The sequence below is a fragment of the Dendropsophus ebraccatus genome, chromosome 9 (genome assembly GCF_027789765.1).
Source record: "Dendropsophus ebraccatus isolate aDenEbr1 chromosome 9, aDenEbr1.pat, whole genome shotgun sequence".
NCBI lineage: Eukaryota > Metazoa > Chordata > Amphibia > Anura > Hylidae > Dendropsophus > Dendropsophus ebraccatus.
The window spans coordinates 59,418,929-59,438,256 of NC_091462.1; the positions used below are offsets into that span (position 1 = coordinate 59,418,929).

Sequence of the window (19,328 nt, forward strand, 5' to 3'; positions counted from 1 at the left end):
ACAGTCTATTAGATTGTAATTCAATGACTATAGCTAGAAGTTTGGGTGTTAGAAAAGAAAACACAAACTGCCAATAATGCTGCTAACAGTCCATTGATTGCTGTACCCCTAGCCCTTTATAGAACCACAGTTCAACTTGTCAATTATGTTCCATAATATACTACAGCTGGTGGTGCCACTACTACCCCTGATGCTACAATTACTGGCGATCTCCTGCCTTGTCCATCATGTTCTATAAGGTACAGCTGCTGCTTCTCCAGCCTTCACTGTGACAATAACTTCAATCATACACATTTCCACCATCAACCTAAAGTTCCATTGTGCCATTTTAATACTGTCTGGTGCAGAAAGTGTTGGCCCTACATGACTGCATGCCTCCTGCATTGTTTATCAGGTTTCATACTACACTGCTTTAGCTGGGAACCCTACCCTGGCTGCTCAGGGTAAATCATAGAATTTTAAAAATGAATAATTGTTTGTTGGCTTTAGTACAAATACATCATCTAAAATAACACCAAACCCATTGCTATGCTCCAAAGAGAGATCATTTAAAGATTAAAATAACCCCACAGTCTGTACATGTTATATTGACAGTCATGATGTTTTTGAGCCAATACAGGGTTATAGAAGGTCATAGAAGATTTCAGAGTATCATACCATCCTTTTCTCTATTTTGGGAATCTCAAATCTAACTAAGAATACGATTCTGAATTGAATCTGTCTACTACGGATTGAATCCAACACAGCAAAAATGCAACCCAATTATGAGCGATAAATTTGGAGTCCCTATCAAATACCTACAGTACATAGGCCCTCCAAAAAAGAAAGTTGAAAGGATTGGAGAATAAGAACTTTTTTCCCCCCTCATGGATCTATTTGCAAAACTGCATATCTTGCTATGTCAAGTAAAAGCAAAATTATCAAACGAAAACATAAAACACAACATAATTGGTGCAATTTTAAATTATTTTAATGAATTGAATTTTTTAAACCGAATGTTAACTATGTTTTAGTAAATCAATAAAAGTGGTGAACCCGTCTAAAAGAACCAATTCTGGGGTTAGAAGCTCCCCAGTCGCTGTATCTCCTGTACTCTCCAGGTCTCAGGTAATACTGACGTCCCCTGTAGTTGGGCTCCTCATAGAACATCCAGTATCCATCTTGCACATGGACAGAGTTGATTTCATTGTAACGGAATCTGTCAAACACATGAGGGCAGTCTTCAGTGAACTCCATCATTTGGCCTCTGAAGTCTTCTCTCTCATAGATCCTGACTCTAAATGATCCCTGGTGCTTTGAGACACAAAAACAAAAAGAATATTACCTTTACTAATAATTTCAATCTATATTTAGAACCAATATATTTTATAGCACTTTACAAAACACAGCTACGTATACAAGGTATCACTATAAACTTATTAAGAGTTTGAACAGAACAATATGCAAGAGTAAAGAGGTAAACATGCTTGAGTTTTAGTGTGGCCTAGGCACCTTTTCTACAGAACTGGGGAAAAAACACTAAAAGCTGCATTAATCAGTCATCCAGCTAATATCTGTGCAGACACGGATATAAGGAATATTAGGGTGGTACAGCAGATTAGGGAGGATGTTGTTCTGAGATTGGTAGAAAAGAGAGCATTGGTAAAGAAGTATTCAGAGATTATGGGGTTATAGCAATTATAGCATATATTTATGCATTTATTAAAGGGGTTATCCAGTGAAAATCTTTTTCTTTCAAATCAACTGGTGTCAGAAAGTTATATAGATTTGTAATTCACTTCTATTAAAAAATCTGATGTCTTTCCATACTTATTAGCTGCTGTATGTCATGTATTCTCTGTTGACATCTCTGGCCGAGACAGGAACTTTCCAGATTAGGAGAGGTTTTCTATGGGGATTCATAGAAAACCGAGACAGAGTTCCTGTCTCGACCAGAGATGTCAGCAGAGAGCACTATGTCAGACTGAAAATAAAACAACATTTCCTGCATGACATACAGCAGCTAACAAGTATGGGAAGACCTGAGATTTTTTAATAAAAGTAAATTACAAATTTATATAACTTTCTGACACCAGTTGATTTGAAAGAAAAGGATTTTCGCTGGACAACCCCTTTAAGGCAATGTCAGCTTAAAACACTAGGTTCAAATCTAGCCACATCTGAATAAATGTTCTTCGGATATTTTTAGGGGTTTCCATTGCAAACTCGTTGAAGGTTTGATATAGGAAATGTACACATAGGGGGACATGTATCATCTGGCGTATCTTTGATTTTCGGCGGAAAGTGACGTTTTGCGAATATTTTATTCACAAATGGCCATTTTGCTAATAAAATATTCGCAAAACGGCACTTTCCGCAGGGTACACCGGGGGCGGGGAGGGTGTGTGGAGGGGGCGGAATGGGGGCGATTAATCTGGCATAGGTTTTCGGCCATGCGCACTGGAGCGCACTGGATTTATGTAGAGGCAGTCCGCCTCTACATAAATCTTGGTAGCGCCGGAGATGCGGGGACACTTTTAAGTCCGGCGTAAAAACCGTCGGACTTAATAAATGTCCCCCATAGACTGTTAAAGCACTGATATGCACACATCTGCCATGGTAGTAGTAAATCCTTTAGGCCATGGGTCTCCAAACTGCGGCCTTCCAGCTGTAGCAAAACCACAATTCCAACCATTCCCGGACAGCTAAAGCTTTTGATTTGGCTGTCCAGGCATGATGAGAAATGTAGTATTGCAACAGCTATAGGGCCGCAGTTTGGAGACCCATGATTTAGGGCATAATCTCAGGTAATTTACTATTTAAAAAAAACTAATAAAGCATAGTAGTGATAAAATTAAATTCTAACAGTGAATATATAATGTTACAACTGCTTTAAAATCATTGTTGGACTATGCTGATGAATTTACCTGTGGGCTCAAGCGGCAAGAGCGAATTGAGTCATTGTAGCCCATCCACTGCTGGAAGTCAGGATACTCTCCTCTATGGAGAAAATACTGGTGTCCTCTGTAGTTGGGATGTTCATACAGGATCCAGTTTCCACTATCTACGCGGATAGAGTTGCAGCGTCTAAAGTATGAGGACAAGTCTGGACACTCAGAGTTGCACTCATAAGAGCGACCCTGGAAATTTCTGTCTTCATAGAAGATAATCTGTGAATTTATTAATCATAGTTAACTTAGAAAGTGATTATACATGTTTTCACTGTGATATTATTTTGTATACTAATTTAATTTAGATATTTTCAGCAAAAGGGTCGCTAAACTATCGGAAATAGCATTTATTTCTTTCAGCTATCTATGTATGCAATTGCATTATACAAATGCTGTTAAGAAAATATAGTTGTTTTCAAGAATAACTGAACAGAATAGAAAAAGAGTTTACACTGACCTTTCCCATTTTGTGCTAGTTAACCGTTCAGCCCGCAGAGATTGCTTGGGTGAGTAGCTAATGTGAGAATGGTCTTTATATACATCCTGAGCTGTATACATTTCATGTACTGCTGACTTGTTTTCCCAGTAAGCAGAATGTAAAGTCATTTCCATTATTGTGTGAAAGTCTCATTGTTCTGTGGTTATGTGTCCATTGTATGTGTGCCTTTGCTTACACCTGTAATTTAAATGGTACCTAAATAGCTAGACAAAACCTTTTTTTTACTGTTGTTACTCTAGAAAATGAAAGAAGTTTAGAATTTTACAATACACCAATTAAAAGAAACACATATTTAGCGCTCACAGTGAAGCCACAATTGGAACAAATAACTCATAATAAAATTGTTATATTTAATGTATAAAATATTCATAGTTTTTTTTTTAACCCTTTTCACTATCAGGTAAACTTTTTGTTTTACCTTGCTGCATTTTTTGTGTGGCCAAAACTTTTTTAGTCTGCCTTTCAATAACACCTGCTTATAACTCCTGTTCATGTACATGACTGCAATCCATTACATGTTTAGGCTAGGTTCACACAACATCTTTTTAGGCAAAATACCAGCCGTTGCTTTTACAATCATAATTATTTATGTAATTATCAAACAACAGCATAAGGGTGCCTTCACATGTATCGGATCCGCACCAGACTGACCAAGAGGGTGTCTGGGCCTCACCAGACTGGCCAAGAGGGTGCCTGGGCCTCACCGTCTGTGGTAAAAGTCAGTTTAAAAGCTGAAAATAGTGCTAGGGCTACCTTTCACCCATCTCCCAAGCTCTATATACTAATGAAGCAAGTACAAAATATATTAATAATGTTGCTAAAATGGAGATTTTTGCCAACAGCAAAAGGACTGTGCAGATCATAGTTACTTTTGTGAAAACTGGCTCCTCAGCTGGGCCTCACCAACAACTAGGGGGCGCCTCACAGTTTGAGAAGCACTGCTGTAAGGAATAGTATAGTAGTATTTAGTTGGTAGTAGTTATCAGTTCTATTCACATTGCACAACTTTAGTAAAAATCTGCAAAGAGTTTGTATGGTCTCTCCGTGTTTGCGTGGGATTCCTCTGGGTACCACACCCAAAACATACAGATAGGTGAATTTAGATTGTGAGCCCTTTTGGGGACAGAGAGCAATAATTGACAAACTATGTAAAGTGCTGCAGAATCTGTGTGCGCTATACAAATAAAAGCATTATTATTATTATTATTATTATTATTATTATTATTATTATTATTATTATTATTATTATTTGTAAAGTCCTTTTAGGACTATAAAAAACCTCTGGCATATAAGAGTTTACAGTGTATCACAGTGCAAAAGCCTACTGGTGTTGACTGAGTGTACGCTGTTGCATACTACGTTTAATAAAGTCCTTGGTAAGGACTTAGTATACACTAAGTATACAATATTTTCCTAGAAAAAATGTGGGAAAAACTAGTGTAAATGGACCAGGACATGGACATACAGATGAGAGACTGGGCACAAGCCAATGGCCTGGACATCTTGAATCAGAAAGTGCTGCTGAGCAACACTACAGCCTTTGCAGGACCCCTGGCCACCACAACTGCCACTTATTTACAATAATAATAAGGATCACAACTGCCTCTTATCCACAATTATAATGAGGGTCTCAACAGGCTTGTACCCACAATTGTAAGGTGGGTCACAACAAGATCATGCCCATATTAAAAGAAGGCACTTGCACAAAGTTTTCACAGCATGTTCATGAGGCCCTCCTTTTAGTGCAATGAAAGGTTTATTGCCCTTTTCCTGTCAATTTTGGCAGCCCTTGCACTTGTGGCTTTGGCTTGATAAATCCATCCTTCGAAAGTTAAACAGGATGGGTCTAATCATGTCACACAGAAGCAATGACAGTTACCAGTGGGTGTAGTTTGAGTTCCCCCTTGTCTACTGCATAAATGACAAGCATCTTGTGATACTCAAGACAATGGCATCTTCCTCTTCCTGCATGTTTGGCGCCTTTTTTTTTCAGCCAATCATCATGCTGGAGAGTCTTTGGGAGCTCATAGCATCACGTGGGAACCCTACATGTCAATAGCAGTGATTGGCTGGTCAAATCAGATGACCTGGGCATATAAGAATCAGGTCCCGCGATGCCCGCTTCAGAAGCAGGCTGGAAGAGATTAGAGAGACCTACTGTCTGTCAGGGAGAGTGTTAGGCAGTGAATTAGTGTGCGATTAGGCAGGAATCCAACATGAAAAACCCAACAGTCCTTCTAAGGGCTGTTGAGTTCTTAATTTAAAATTATTTTTTTTGCTACTCTTGGCTGCTGGCTTGGACTTGTAGTGCAGCTGTCAGTAGTCAATTTGTCCTGTTGCTGACATTCTCTTAGCTAGTTGGGATCTGTAGTTTAGCTATACCTATCCTCACTTTTTATTTATTTTTTACTTTTATTTAATGTGGAGAGGAGAGAGTCAGAGGATTGAAAAGTACAGCCCCTGTTTCAGCTTGTGTAGAGATGTCCTTCTACAACTTGTGACAGCCATCAATCACATTGACCATTGCTGGCTGCACAGTGAGGAGAGGGCTCCAATGCAGGAAGAAGAAGGGGGGAATCAGCAAAGCAAAGCTACTAACAGTGTATGCAGTGCTAAGCGTCTTCACACCCTGACAGCCATCAATCACATGGAGGTCTGCTGGCTGTGCAGTAAGGAGAGAGCCGAAAAGGAGGGGAATCATTGTGCCATGAGAGAGAGGGGGATTAGTGAAGTACAGCTACTGCATTAGTGTTTCCAAGGCTGTACTTTGACCCCTGATAGACATCAATCAACTCAGGAGATTACTGGCCTAACAGTGAACAGATGTTCCAGCGAGAGAGGAGGTACAGGAACATGGGGGAGAGAGCCGGGAGCACATCATTTGGTGTCCTTGCATGCTGCTCCTACTGTTTCCTGTCCATTTATGTGTTGTTTTCATCATTTTCTGAGGTTTCCAGGTTTTCAGGCAACCTTCCCTGGGCCGAGCTTTGGTCCCCTGTAGAAATGCTCAAGTTTCCAATTGACTTCAATTAGGTTCGTTACTCAAAAAGAGCACCCGAGCATCGGGAAATATTCGCCTCAAGTATTGAGCACGCAAGCATTTTAGTATTTGCTCATCTCTAGCGTAGAAGTGGGTTTTTTTTTACCTTTTTGTTTTCTTTACAATTAAATGTCTAAGAAAGAGTGTTTCTTAATTTTTTTTCCCACTTTAAATTGAACTTTATCTTGGGTTGAGTGTGCAATGATGTCAGTATGTAAAAGTGGTATAATTCAGTAAGCTAGGAGTCCTTAATGCACCCATTCATTTTCCCCCCGTTGTTCCAGTTTGATTTCTGTGGTGTTTTTACCACTTTCTAAAGTCTTTATGTACACTAAACACCCTCCCTGAAAAAATGCTCTAGTCTCCCATTGACTTTAATACAATTGGTTACTCAACTCAAGCACTTAAGCATCGGAAGACACTTGAATAACAAGCATTCAAGCATTTTAGTACTTGATCTTCTCTAATTAATATCCAATAGATGTTGAGTCTTATTGTCCTATATCATTATTAAATACGAACACTAAATTATTGGCCAAGGTCATAGCAATTCGGTTGGAGACAGTTATCTCTAAACTGATCCATAAGGACCAATAAGGCTTCATTCCTGACTGATCTACTCAGAGGCATGGCTAAAGGTACCGGAAACATAATTAGGTTAATAACATTTTTGTATACATGTCACAGGGTCAACATAGATGTAAATGGCACCGATACTAAGTACTTTCTAAAGGAACATTGCAGGGTTGTCCTCTCTTCTCCCCCAACCCCCCCCCCCCTTCTCTCTTTCCCCTGGCTAAAAATATGCAATTAATGCAACTACAGTGGTGCCTTGGATTACAAGCATAATTCGTTCCGGGACAATGCTTGTAATCCAAATCCACTCTTAAACCAAAGCAAATTTTCCCATAAGAAATCATTGATATTCAAACAATTGGTTGCACACCCCAAAAATAATGATTTATTATTCTGAATAACATGTAAAATAGATGAAACAAACATTCAGAAACATCAGAATATGTGCTATCATAAGTTACTGTACAGTAATGGAGAGGATGGGAAACACAAGGGCGGACAGAGACTGCAGGGAGTATGAAGGAATGAGCAGCGCAGATGTGGGCAAATACATGCAGCACTCTCTGTCTGGGGAGAGAGGGGTTACAGCTATGGAGAGATTACTTCCACAGTCCTGTCCCCTGATGTAAGCCTTAGCCTGAAGTGGATCTGCTATGATTTGGAAGGTGAGGGAGACTTCCTGGGTCAGAGTACAGTGCTGTAGACCCCGTTATGCAGACCATGTCCCTCCTCCACTCGCGCTCCCACCCAGTACAGGGAGCTCTTAAACCAAAGCAATGCTCTTAAACCAAGTCATAATTTTGAAAAACTGTGAGCTCTTAAACCAAAATGCTCTTAAACCAAGTTACTCTTAAACCAAGGTACCACTGTATAATGTGGTAAGGTACAACAAAACAACTCATGATTTAAAACACACACTGTAATTTATTATAAACAGTAACAATGATATATTGTAGCACAGTAATGTATACCATGCATCACAGAATAAGAGGTGTTACTTCACATCCTCCCATTCAATATTTGATGTTCTTATGTGATAATAAATTGCATTTATCAATGGATATGTATAGTAGCTTACTATATGGATTGCTGGATTTATGGCAGAGCTGACTTTATTAGATACAGCAATCATCAGCTTCTGGATATGCGGGAGATAAATCACAGCAGAGGAGGTGGTATCAGTAAACATACTAATAGCTCTGAATTAGACTTATTATAGCATGTTTTCGTTCCTATTTTGCTGTTGGAAACGTAAAAAACTGCAACAATGGAATGAAAACATGTTGTAATAAGTAAATATAAAGCATAGAAGCTGGCAGATAGAAAGCCTGAAATGTGATCCTTTATGCCGAATGCTTTCTACCATTCAGCTGCTTTTGTGTATATTTACTTTTCGTTCCAATATTGCTGTTTTTCGTTTCCATCACAAACCTTGGAATGAAACCATGCTGTTTAAGGTTTGGTTTGCACAAACCCCATTTTTAGCCAAAAATTTGCGAAACTGCCAAACTGAATTTTGGAAAGTTCACTCAGTTAATCTAGAGGAAGTTATTAGTGAGTGAGTGAGTTGTCAATGGTTCATTTTCTCCAGATGAGTCCTGTTAGAGTCATAGTTTGGTTCGCACAAGGAAGTTATGTGCAGAGTTAATTCTAGCTGTTTCTGATTAGAGACGCTTCAGCTGAAGGAAGTGGGACGTACATAGACGCAATGGTCAGTGGTACAAATGGCCCAACCTACCAAATGGTTGGTGGCCTTGTTTATTTATGTCAAATAGCAAACAAGTGGGAGAGCAATCCTCATCCAATCAGGATCCACAGACAAGTTACAAATACAAATAAGGTTACACAGATATATACATATAAAGTTAGAGGAACTGTTTTCCACATGTGATTACTGTACAATTTTAGCTACCATTCTGTCCTGAAGTTCCCTAATTACACCATTATAGCAGGCATGGCCATGTGTTTGGGGAAGGTATATCCAATGTGTCCTTTTGTTAGAAGGAAAACATTCCTCTGAAACTAACTTTACACTGCTGCAGATGTCTCTTTCCCAAAATAAAGACAATCTGACTGGGAGGGGGGAGATTGTGTGCAGCTCTTTAACAGTTTCCGCTACAAGTAGGGCAATGACAAATTAAACAAGCACAAGACATATACAAGTCAATGCAGTATAAATATTATTACTATCAAATTTCTCTGGGGTGGGTGGGGTGAGTGGGGTGAGGGTGGTAGGGTATGAATATCATGGAATAATCACAGAATGGAGAAATGATATATTAAGATAAATTTATAATATTGCAGTGTATTAGGTGGATGCTGTACTCAGAGCATCACACTAGATTTGCATTTCCAGGGAAATACATAGTACTTGAAAAGAGCGCCCCTTTAACAGTGACTTAGCTTTAAGAGAAACTTTAACCCTTGATACCCTCCCTTTAAGAGCGACTTAGGTACTGTCCTTTAACCCCTTAATGACCGCGGGCGTATACTTACGCCCTGCGGTCGGTAAGGGTGTTCCGAGCGGGGCCGTGCAGCGACTGCTCTAAACTGCCGCGATCCCTGGTGCCCCTTGTAACCCGGGACCATGGCTATTAGCGGGCACGGTCCGATCGTCAAGCCCCCTAATAAGGTAATCAGATACAGCTGTCAAAATGACAGCTGCATCCGATTACCGGATGCAGCACTTCCCTGGTGTCTAGAGGCGGAGATCGCTCCCACGGGATGTTGTCCCGGAGGAGCGATCACCGTGTGTAGTGCCAGCCGGGGTCTGTGCCAAGATGGATCTGATCCCGGCTCGGCACTCGTTTGTTTTTAGCTGCAGAAGCCGAAAGCAAACGAGTGCCGATCTCATTGATCTATGCTGCATATCTATGCAGCATAGATCTCAATGAGAGATCAGTGCATTTATACTAGAATTTCCCCAGGGGGGCTTCTAGTATAAGTGTAAAAGTAAAAATAAAAGTGTTACTATTAATAAAAAAAGCCCCCTCCCCTAATAAAAGTCTGAATCACCCCCCTTTTCCCAGGTTATAAATAAAAATAAATGAATAAACATGTTTGCTATCGACGCGTGCGTAATTGCCATAATATTAATTTATCACATTCCTCATCTCTCACGGTAAACGGCATAAGGGCAAAAAAATCCTAAAGTGCAAAATTTAGCATTTTCGGTCGCATCAAATCCAGAAAAATTGTAAAAAAAAGCGATCAAAAAGTCGCATATGCGCAATCAAGGTACCAATAGAAAGTAAACATCATGGCGCAAAAAATGACATCTCACACAGCCCCATAGACCAAAGGATAAAAGCACTATAAGCATGGGAATAGAGCGATTTTAAGGAACATATTTTTGTTAACAATGGTTTGAATTTTTTTCAGGCCATCAAATAATATAAAAGTTATACATGTTACATATCGTTTTAATCGTAACGACTTGACGGACATATATAACATGTCAGTTTTACCCCAGGGCGAATGGCCTAAAAACAAATACCCCCTAAATAAACAAAATGCATTTTTTTTTCAATTTCACCACACATTGAATTTTTTCCTGCTTTTGCAGTGTACTTTATGAAAAAATTCAGCCTGTCATTGCAAAGTGAAATTAGTGGCGCAAAAAATAATGGCTTATGTGGGTTTCTAGGTGAAAAATTGCAAGTGCTATGGCCTTTTAAGCACAAGGAGGAAAAAACGAAAACGCAAAAAACGAAATTGGCCCGGTCCTTAAGGGGTTAAAGAGCTACTTTGGTACCGTGCTTTAAGGGTGAATTATGTAATGTCCTTTTAAGAGTAACTGTGGTATCGCCCTTTTAAGAGCGACTTTTGTATCTTCTTTGGTACCTTCACTTTTGCTACATCACTGACTCACCTCTGCTACATCACTGATTCACATCTGCTACATCACTGACTAATCTCTAATACATCACTGACTTAATTCTGCTGTGTCATGCGGGTATTGGCTCTGCAAGATCACTGGCTCAGCCAGTAGCGAAAATAGGTGGGGGCAAAGGGGGCGGTGGCTCCCAGCCCACTCAGGCAGGGGCCCACTGAGGTCTCAGACAGATTAATGCTGTCTGCAAAAGCTATTGCTTTTGCAGACAGCGTTAACACATGTCTGTAGTGGCTGGGGCCCCCAAGAGGAAAACTGCACCTGGGAATAGCGGGCCCATGCTCCTGAGGGGCCCGCTCAGCTGTCGGATGCCGAGCTCGGCCAGGGCTGGATCTTCTTCCTGCTGCTTCCTTCTACACGCTGCTACAGGCTGCTGCTGCTGGCCCCTCCCCCTCCTCTCCCTCACTGGCTGCAAAACGTTGTGTGAGGAGGGAGGGCGGCAGCTAGAGGGATCCTCACCGTCTGCCAGGTGAGGGGGGGCTGTGAAGACTGAGGACTGTGTGAGGGGAGTGAGGGCTGTGTGAGGGGAGTGAGGACTGTGTGAGGAGAGTGAGGACTGTGTGAGGGGAGTGAGGACTGTGTGAGGGGAGTGAGGGCTGTGTGAGGGGAGTGAGGACTGTGAGGGGAGTGAGGACTGTGTGTGAAGAGTGAGGACTGTGTGAGGGGAGTGAGGACTGTGTGAGGGGAGTGAGGACTGTGTGAGGGGAGTGAGGACTGTGTGAGGGGAGTGAGGACTGTGTGAGGGGAGTGAGGGCTGTGTGTGGGGAGTGAGGACTGTGTGAGGGGAGTGAGGACTGTGTGAGGAGTGAGGACTGTGAGGGGAGTGAGGACTGTGTGAGGGTAGTGAGGACTGTGAGGGGAGTGAGGACTGTGAGAGGGGTGAGGACTGTGAAGGGATTGAGGACTGTGTGAGGGATGAGGAGTGAGGACTGTGTGAGGGGAGTGAGGACTGTGTGAGGGGAGTGAGGACTGTGTGAGGGGAGTGAGGACTGTGTGTGGGGAGTGATGACTGTGTGTGGGGAGTGATGACTGTGTGAGGGGAGTGAGGACTGTGTGTGGGGAGTGATGACTGTGTGTGGGGAGTGATGACTGTGTGAGGGGAGTGAGGACTGTGTGAGGGGAGTGAGGACTGTGTGAGGGGTGAGTACTGTGAGAGGAGTGAGGACTGTGAGGGGAGTGAGGACTGTGAGGGGAGTGAGGACTGTGTGAGGGGAGTGAGGACTGTGAAGGGATTGAGGACTGTGTGAGGGGAGTGAGGACTGTGAGGACTGTGAAGGGATTGAGGACTGTGTGAGGGGTGAGGACTGTGAGGGGAGTGAGGACTGTGTGAGGGGAGTGAGGACTGTGTGTGGGGAGTGAGGACTGTGTGAGGGGAATGAGGACTGTGTCTGAGGAGTGATGACTGTGTGTGGGGAGTGAGGACTGTGTGTGGGGAGTGAGGACTGTGTGTGGGGAGTGAGGACTGTGTGTGGGGAGTGATGACTGTGTGAGGGGAGTGAGGACTGTGTGAGGGGAGTGAGGACTGTGTGAGGGGAGTGAGGACTGTGTGTGGGGAGTGAGGACTGTGTGTGGGGAGTGAGGACTGTGAGGGGAGTGAGGACTGTGTGTGGGGAGTGATGACTGTGTGAGGGGAGTGAGGACTGTGTGAGGGGAGTGAGGACTGTGTGAGGGGAGTCAGGACTGTGTGAGGGGAGTGAGGACTGTGAGGGGAGTGAGGACTGTGAGAGGAGTGACAACACACACACACACAACCACAAAAACTTATTACCTATACCACTATTATTTTTAGGCAAAGATAATCTAGTTAAAAGGGTTCTCCAGAATTAAAAAAAAAAAAAAACATAGTTGCTTTCTTCCAAAACAGCGCCACCCCTGCTCTTAGGTTGTGTGTGGTATCACAGCTTGGCTCTATTAACTTTAGTCAAATACCACACACAAACTGAGGACAAGAGTGGTGCTGTCTGTGGAAGAAGGCAGCTATATTCTTCTAATCTTTTTGTGGCTCTATATTCCAGATGTAGAAGCCTCTTACACAGCTCTGTATCCTTATTCACTATAAGTAATGTAGAAGAATATTCCCTTTATTATTCAAAAAGCCTTGCCACCTGCTGAGGTTCCCTTTGGGTAATGTTGGTTGGGGGCCCACTCAGACTCACTCGCCCCCCCCTAGGCTGAACCCCTAGCTACGCCCCTGGGCTCAGCTCAGCTTTGGCATGCGGCTATTGGCTCTGCTACATCACTGGCTCAGCTCTGCTGTGTCATGCGGGTATCAGCTCTGCTAGGTCACTGGCTCAGCTCTGCTGTGTCATGCGGGTATCGGCTCTGCATGATCACTGTCTCAGCTCTGCTGTGTCATGCGGTTATGGGCTCTGCAAGATTACTGGCTCAGCTCTGCTGTGTCATGCGGGTATCAGCTCTGCTACATCACTGGCTCAGCTCTGCTGTGATGCAGGTATCTCCTCTGCTACATCACTGGCTCACCTCTGTTGTGTCATGCGGGTATAAGCTCTGCTACATCACTGGCTTAACTCTGCTGTGTCATGGGGGTATCGGCTCTGCAAGGTCACTGACTCAGCTCTGCTGTGTCATGTGGGTATTGGCTCTGCTAGATCACTGGCTCAGCTCTGCTGTGTCATGTGGCTATCGACCCTGCTAGATCACTGGTTCAGCTTTGCTGTGTCATGCAGGTATCGGTTCTGCTAGATCACTGGCTCAGCCCTGCCTTCTCATGCGGGTATCGGATCTGCTAGATCACTGGCTCAGCTCTGCTGTGTCATGTGGCTATTGGCTCTGCTAGATCACTGGCTCAGCTCTGCTGTGTCATGCGGGTATCGGCTCTGCTAGATCACTGGCTCAGCTCTGTTGTGTCATGCGGTATCTCAATGTATGAGTGTAAAATGGGACAGCTATATATAATGTGGTCCATTATATTCAGTTCGCAAATACAGTAAGTGGTTAAGTGGTTGATATTCTTGAAATTCTTATTTTATACTCGACTTTCTTAAACCTGCAACAGAACACTGGTAGAAAGGAAGATACGAGAAATGAAAGTGTGATCTTGGTGGAACTCCCCAAGGGCCTTGCATGACCATTAAGCCTAGCAAAGTCTCTATACGGGGTTAAACCTCCGCCTCTCTGGTCTGATGGCTTGTGGAAGAGAATTGAGAAATATATGAAATTTATGAATTTTAATAGATGGAGTTATTTGAAGATATATATATATATATATATATATATATATATATATATATATATATATATATTATTTTTTTTCTTCTTCTTCTCCTTGTCGCATCTCTTCCCTTCTAACCCTTGGGGATTGATAAGAGAATATTGTCTCTTTTCTTCTTTTTCTTTTGGTATCTCCTTGAGACAAATTATGTGTGTATCTGTCTTAAATAAATTGAATTATGTAATTGAATAATGATTTACAAAAAGTAAGAAAAAATTGTAAAGAAAAATTCTAATGACACATTTCTTTTTAAGGTGGCACATTGTGAGTTATAGGTCCAGATAACCAGTGAGTCATTACTAGGGAAAATGTGCAACATGGTACTACACTTCCTGCCCCCCCCTTCTGTATGGCCTGAGAATGAAAAGCACAAATAAGTCCTAAAGAACATGATGTTTTATACCAGTAACAAAATGTTACATTTTAAAAATAAACAACAAGAAGATAACTGTTAGTGAGATTATGTTTATTGAAATCTAAGTTAATGTGTCAATGTTTAATTGAAATGATGGAGACGTCTGAAGGAACCAATTCTGGGATTAGCAGCTCCCCAGTCAGTGTATCTTCTGTATTCTCCAGGTCTCAGGTAATACTGACGTCCTCTATAATTGGGTTCTTCATAGAACATCCAATATCCATCGTGTACTTGACAAGAATAGATATCATGGTGGCGGAATCTCTCATACACATGAGGACAGTCATCATGGAAATCCATCATCTGACCTCTGAAATCTTCGTTCTCATAGATCCTGATTCTGAATGATCCCTGGTGCTGTTTAAAAAAATATACTGTTATCATGAATAAGAGTAAAGAACCTGCAGAGACTGAGGGGGACTTAAAAATGTCCCCACAGCTCTGCTGGTACGGAGATTTATGCAGAGGTGGACTGCATCTACATAAATCCCGCGCGGGACGGTGCGCATGGCAGAAAACCTACGCCAGCTGAGGGCTGGGGTAGGTTTCCTGCGTATTTTTTAGCAAAACTAATGCTGAATAGAGCGGCCTCTTTCCCGCCCTCCTGGCGTACCCAGCGGAAAGTGCCAATTTGCAAATATTTTATTCGCAAAACGGCCATTTGTGACTAAAATTATTCGCAAATTATTCACTTTCCGCCGAAAAAACTGATTTTGCCGCTTTATACATGTACCCCTGAATGTTCACAAGTAAGAGTAGAAATCATAGGGGACTGTAGTAAAGGCTTGAATTGCCTCACACTCACACAATAGTACATTTTATTTACCCTTTCTTCTCAAATAGTTGCACCATTTGGTGGTACACAAGCTTAATTATTACAATCTCGTGAGTGGGTACTTAACCTTTCCATTTCTTTCACACTTAGTGAATGAAATCTCTTAAAGTGATTCTGCTGTTAAAAAACAAACAAAAAACACTTGTCTGAAGCTTGTCTCATGTAGCGAGGCAGTCAGCCATGCATTTCTCCAGCTATACAGCTATATCTAGACATCAGTGGGGTCTTAACACTTAAAGGGGTATCCCTCTTCATGACCCTGGTCTGCCATTACTTCCTGCTGTGGGTGGAGGATGGGAACTTCCACAGTCATTGGTTGCTTTGGCCAGCCTCTGCTCTGCAAGATGCTATTCTCTGTTCAGCTCTGCTATTCTAAGTCCTGTCCTGACAGCTCCATGGGGCTGGAAGCTGCCATATACTAAATATGACAAATTAACCCTTTTATAAGTGAGTGATGGAATTTTGTTAAATAAAAAAAGACATTTGAAAAAAAGTCAAACAACTGACCTGAGGGCTTATGCGGCAAGATCTAATGGAGTCATTATAACCCATCCATTGCTGGAAGTCAGGATACTCTCCTCTATGAAGATAGTACTGGTGTCCTCTGTAGTTGGGGTGTTCATACAAGATCCAATTTCCACTATCTACACGGATAGAGTTAGACCGCCTGAAGTATGAGGACAAGTCTGGGCATTCAGAGTTACACTCGTAAGAGCGTCCCTGGAAATTCCTGTCCTCGTAGAAAATAATCTGTAAAATTAAAATATGAATGTAAACATAAAAACAACTACAACTTAATAGCATATAAATAATTGATTAACAAAAAAACAAAAGTGTCACTGTTGTTATAAACTTCAAAATCTAGCCGTAGTTAACTCCCAAAAAGGTCCCTGGTAGCTAGAGTTAACCCCCATAGATGCCCCTGGTAGTCCTAGTTAACCCCTAGTGATGCCCCTGGTAGTCTAACTAGCCCTCAATGTTGCCTTTGGTAGTCTAGTTAAACCTAGTGATGCCCCTGGTAGTCTATTTAACCTCAAGTAAAGACTTATAAGCTGCCTTTAGGAGACTAGATCTGGATTTCAAGTATAGCTTTGTTTTACAGCATGGTAACTTAAAAAAGAAAAATCAATAAATAATATATGAATGTAAATTGCAAACTTGCTTTACATCACATCTACCATTGGTTTAGATTTTAAAAGTTAGAAGAACAGTGACACTTTATATCAAATACTCCAGTCTGGTTTATTTCATCATTTATAGCTGTAACTTGCATTAAAGTTCAGCACCAGAGCGTACCAAAGCTATACATAGGCTTTTACATTGGAAGTCTTTAGAATTTATATATTATTGCAAGTGGCCTAACAAATAATATTTTACAAAGGGGGAAACATTTTACATTGTAATCAAGTACTAGATAATATCCTTTGTTTCACATATAACATTTGGTGCTTAATCATTTCTTACCTTTCCCATTTTGCTGTATGTGATATGTGATCTTGTTCAGTATTCCCTTGTAAATCACAGAGGTCTTTATATACCTCCTCTATTGTATAGAGAACTTGCTGACTTTTGCCAACTAATTAGAATAAATAGCTTTGTCACCTTCACTGTTTTTTGTTCATTGTGACTATTGTGGAATATTTGCTTGCACAATTTCATTCATATTTGTGTATAGGTAACAAAGACACTAAATAGGAACGCTAAACTACAGAATGAGGGAGATTTACTGGTGTAAAGTGGATTTGTCTTAGCTGCCCCTAGCAACCAATGAGCTTTCACCTTTCATTTTTTAAAGAACCTGAGAAATGGAAGGTGGAATCTGATTGGTTGCTATGAGCAACTGAGACAATTCTAATGGCAATGAGGCTCCCTTTAAGTGTTACAAATTCCTAATTTGGAATTTGTAACACTTAAAGGAAGCCTCATTGCCATTAGAGTTTATGCTTGATAAAGGCCATCTTAATATAGAGATTGACTGAAACGCTTTGTGAAGATTATTGTGGTGTGATATCTGGTACAAATGATAAGTGCACGCTGAATGCTACTGCAATCATCACACCTGCGCCGGTCCTTAGAGGGAATCCTTGGTCCTGGTTCTGCTCGGATCGCTACTAGTACATGTGTACATTAGGAAAAATTTAATTAGTTGATACTTACATAGTAAGAAATCTTCACTAAGGTCCATGGGCTGGTAGTTAAAACTTTCTTTAATTCAGCACTATACATTCTGACCGCAGAATCCTTTTCATCTGCTTACTTGAAAAATCAAGCAGTACCCCCAAATATCTTTGAGGCACCCTTTTCAACATGGGACAATCACATTAGGGCCGTTCCTAGGGCCGACAGTACCTGCACCCCCCACCTCCTCAGCACTGGCTGGGGATCTGGAATCTGAGTTCCAGACCCCCTGGCCAGAGCGACCAGCAGGCCACGGCAGAGGGGCTTCCTGTGCAGGCAGCTTCTGCATGTAAGGCCGGCTAACTGAACGAGAAGCCAGAAGAGGACGCACTCACCCAGCCAGAAGAGGAGCTGTGAAGAGCAGGGTGAGTAGCTGATGGGCTAATGAGGAGGGGGTGGGGGGAATCCTGCACAGAGGGAGCCCCGGATATGTCCCGATAATCCCGCACGCCCCGCAATAAGCCCCGTCCCCGGTGCCAAAGTTAACAGGTCACCCAGCTTTCCCAGCATCCTGTATGTCAGTGTAATGGAGGTCACCCAGGTCTCCCAGTATCCTGTATGTTAGTGTAATGGAGGTCACCCAGCTCTCCCAGCATCCTGTATGTCAGTGTAGTGGAATTCACCCAGCTCTCCCAGTATTTTGTATGTCAGTGTAATGGAGGTCACCCAGCTCTCCCAGTATCCTGTATGTCAGTGTATAATGGAGGTCACCCAGGTCTCCCAGTATCCTGTATGTCAGTGTAATGGAGGTCACCCAGCTCTCCCAGCATCCTGTATGTCAGTGTAGTGGAATTCACCCAGCTCTCCCAGTATTTTGTATGTCAGTGTAATGGAGGTCACCCAGCTCTCCCAGTATCCTGTATGTCAGTGTATAATGGAGGCAACCCAGCTCTCCCAGCATCCTGTATGTCAGTGTAATGGATGTAACCCAGCCCTCCCAGCATCCTGTATGTATGTGTAATGGAGGTCACCCAGCTCTCCCAGCATCCTGAATGTCAGTGTAGTGGAGGTCACCCAGCTTTCCCAGCATCCTGTATGTCATTGTAATGGAGGTCACACAGCTTTCCCAGCATCCTGTATGTAGGTGTAATGGAGGTTACCCAGCTTTCCCAGCATCCTGTATGTCAGTGTAATGGAGGTCACCCAGCTCTCCAAGTATCCTGTATGTCAGTGTAATGGAGGTAACCCGGCTCTCCCAGCATCCTGTATGTCAGTATAATGGAGGTCACCCAGCTTTCCCAGCATCCTGTATGTCAGTGTATAATGGGGGTCACCCAGCTTTCCCAGCATCCTGTATGTCAGTGTAATGGAGGTCACCCAGCTTTCCCAGCATCCTGTATGTCAGTGTAATGGAGGTCACCCAGCTTTCCCAGCATCCTTTATGTCAGTGTAATGGAGGTCACACAGCTCTCCCAGCATCCTGTGTGGGACCTTATAGGTGGGAAAAGGGAAGGAAGTTTCTGGAAGTGCGGCGCCTGAGATGTTTGTCTGGCAGGTTCTGAAGAGATGAATTGTAGCTGCAAGAAACCATCATGGAGGTCTGGGCCAGATGGAGAGGAAAAGGAAAAATGACGTCTGAAGTCAAAAAAGACGTCACCTGTGAGTCACTGAATGATGTTTTTGTATTCAGTAGAACATTATCTTTTAGGGGCGCTGCACTGCTCTATGCCACAATACACACGTTGCTTTTTACTAATAACCCGCTTTTATTAAGATTCGCCCTGTTGCCAA

General features: G+C 42.3%; 2 protein-coding genes across 3 annotated transcripts; both read right to left on the reverse strand.

Moving 5' to 3' along the window:
- Positions 1-1,017: 1,017 nt before the first annotated feature.
- Positions 1,018-3,396, reverse strand: LOC138802128 (gamma-crystallin-3-like). 2 transcript variants are annotated; one of them, XM_069985283.1, is made up of 3 exons: positions 3,388-3,396; positions 2,907-3,149; positions 1,018-1,287 (listed from the first exon to the last, which is right to left on the reverse strand). In XM_069985283.1, the coding sequence occupies exons 1-3, from the start codon at positions 3,394-3,396 to the stop codon at positions 1,018-1,020; spliced, it is 522 nt and encodes a 173-aa protein (XP_069841384.1). The 2 variants fall into 2 exon arrangements, with proteins under 2 accessions (XP_069841384.1, XP_069841383.1); XM_069985282.1 differs by having other exon boundaries at positions 1,018-1,293.
- An 11,269-nt stretch (positions 3,397-14,665) lies between these two features.
- On the reverse strand, positions 14,666-16,892 carry LOC138801776 (gamma-crystallin-3-like). Its single transcript, XM_069984874.1, has 3 exons — positions 16,884-16,892; positions 15,927-16,169; positions 14,666-14,941 (listed from the first exon to the last, which is right to left on the reverse strand). The coding sequence occupies exons 1-3, from the start codon at positions 16,890-16,892 to the stop codon at positions 14,666-14,668; spliced, it is 528 nt and encodes a 175-aa protein (XP_069840975.1).
- Positions 16,893-19,328: the final 2,436 nt, after the last annotated feature.

Coding starts and splice junctions, on each gene's coding strand:
- LOC138802128 (XM_069985282.1), bottom strand. Junction 1,294..2,906: donor CTTGCCGCTTGAGCCCACAG/GTAAATTCATCA, acceptor TGTGTCTCAAAG/CACCAGGGATCATTTAGAGT.
- LOC138801776 (XM_069984874.1), bottom strand. Junction 14,942..15,926: donor CTTGCCGCATAAGCCCTCAG/GTCAGTTGTTTG, acceptor TTTTTTAAACAG/CACCAGGGATCATTCAGAAT.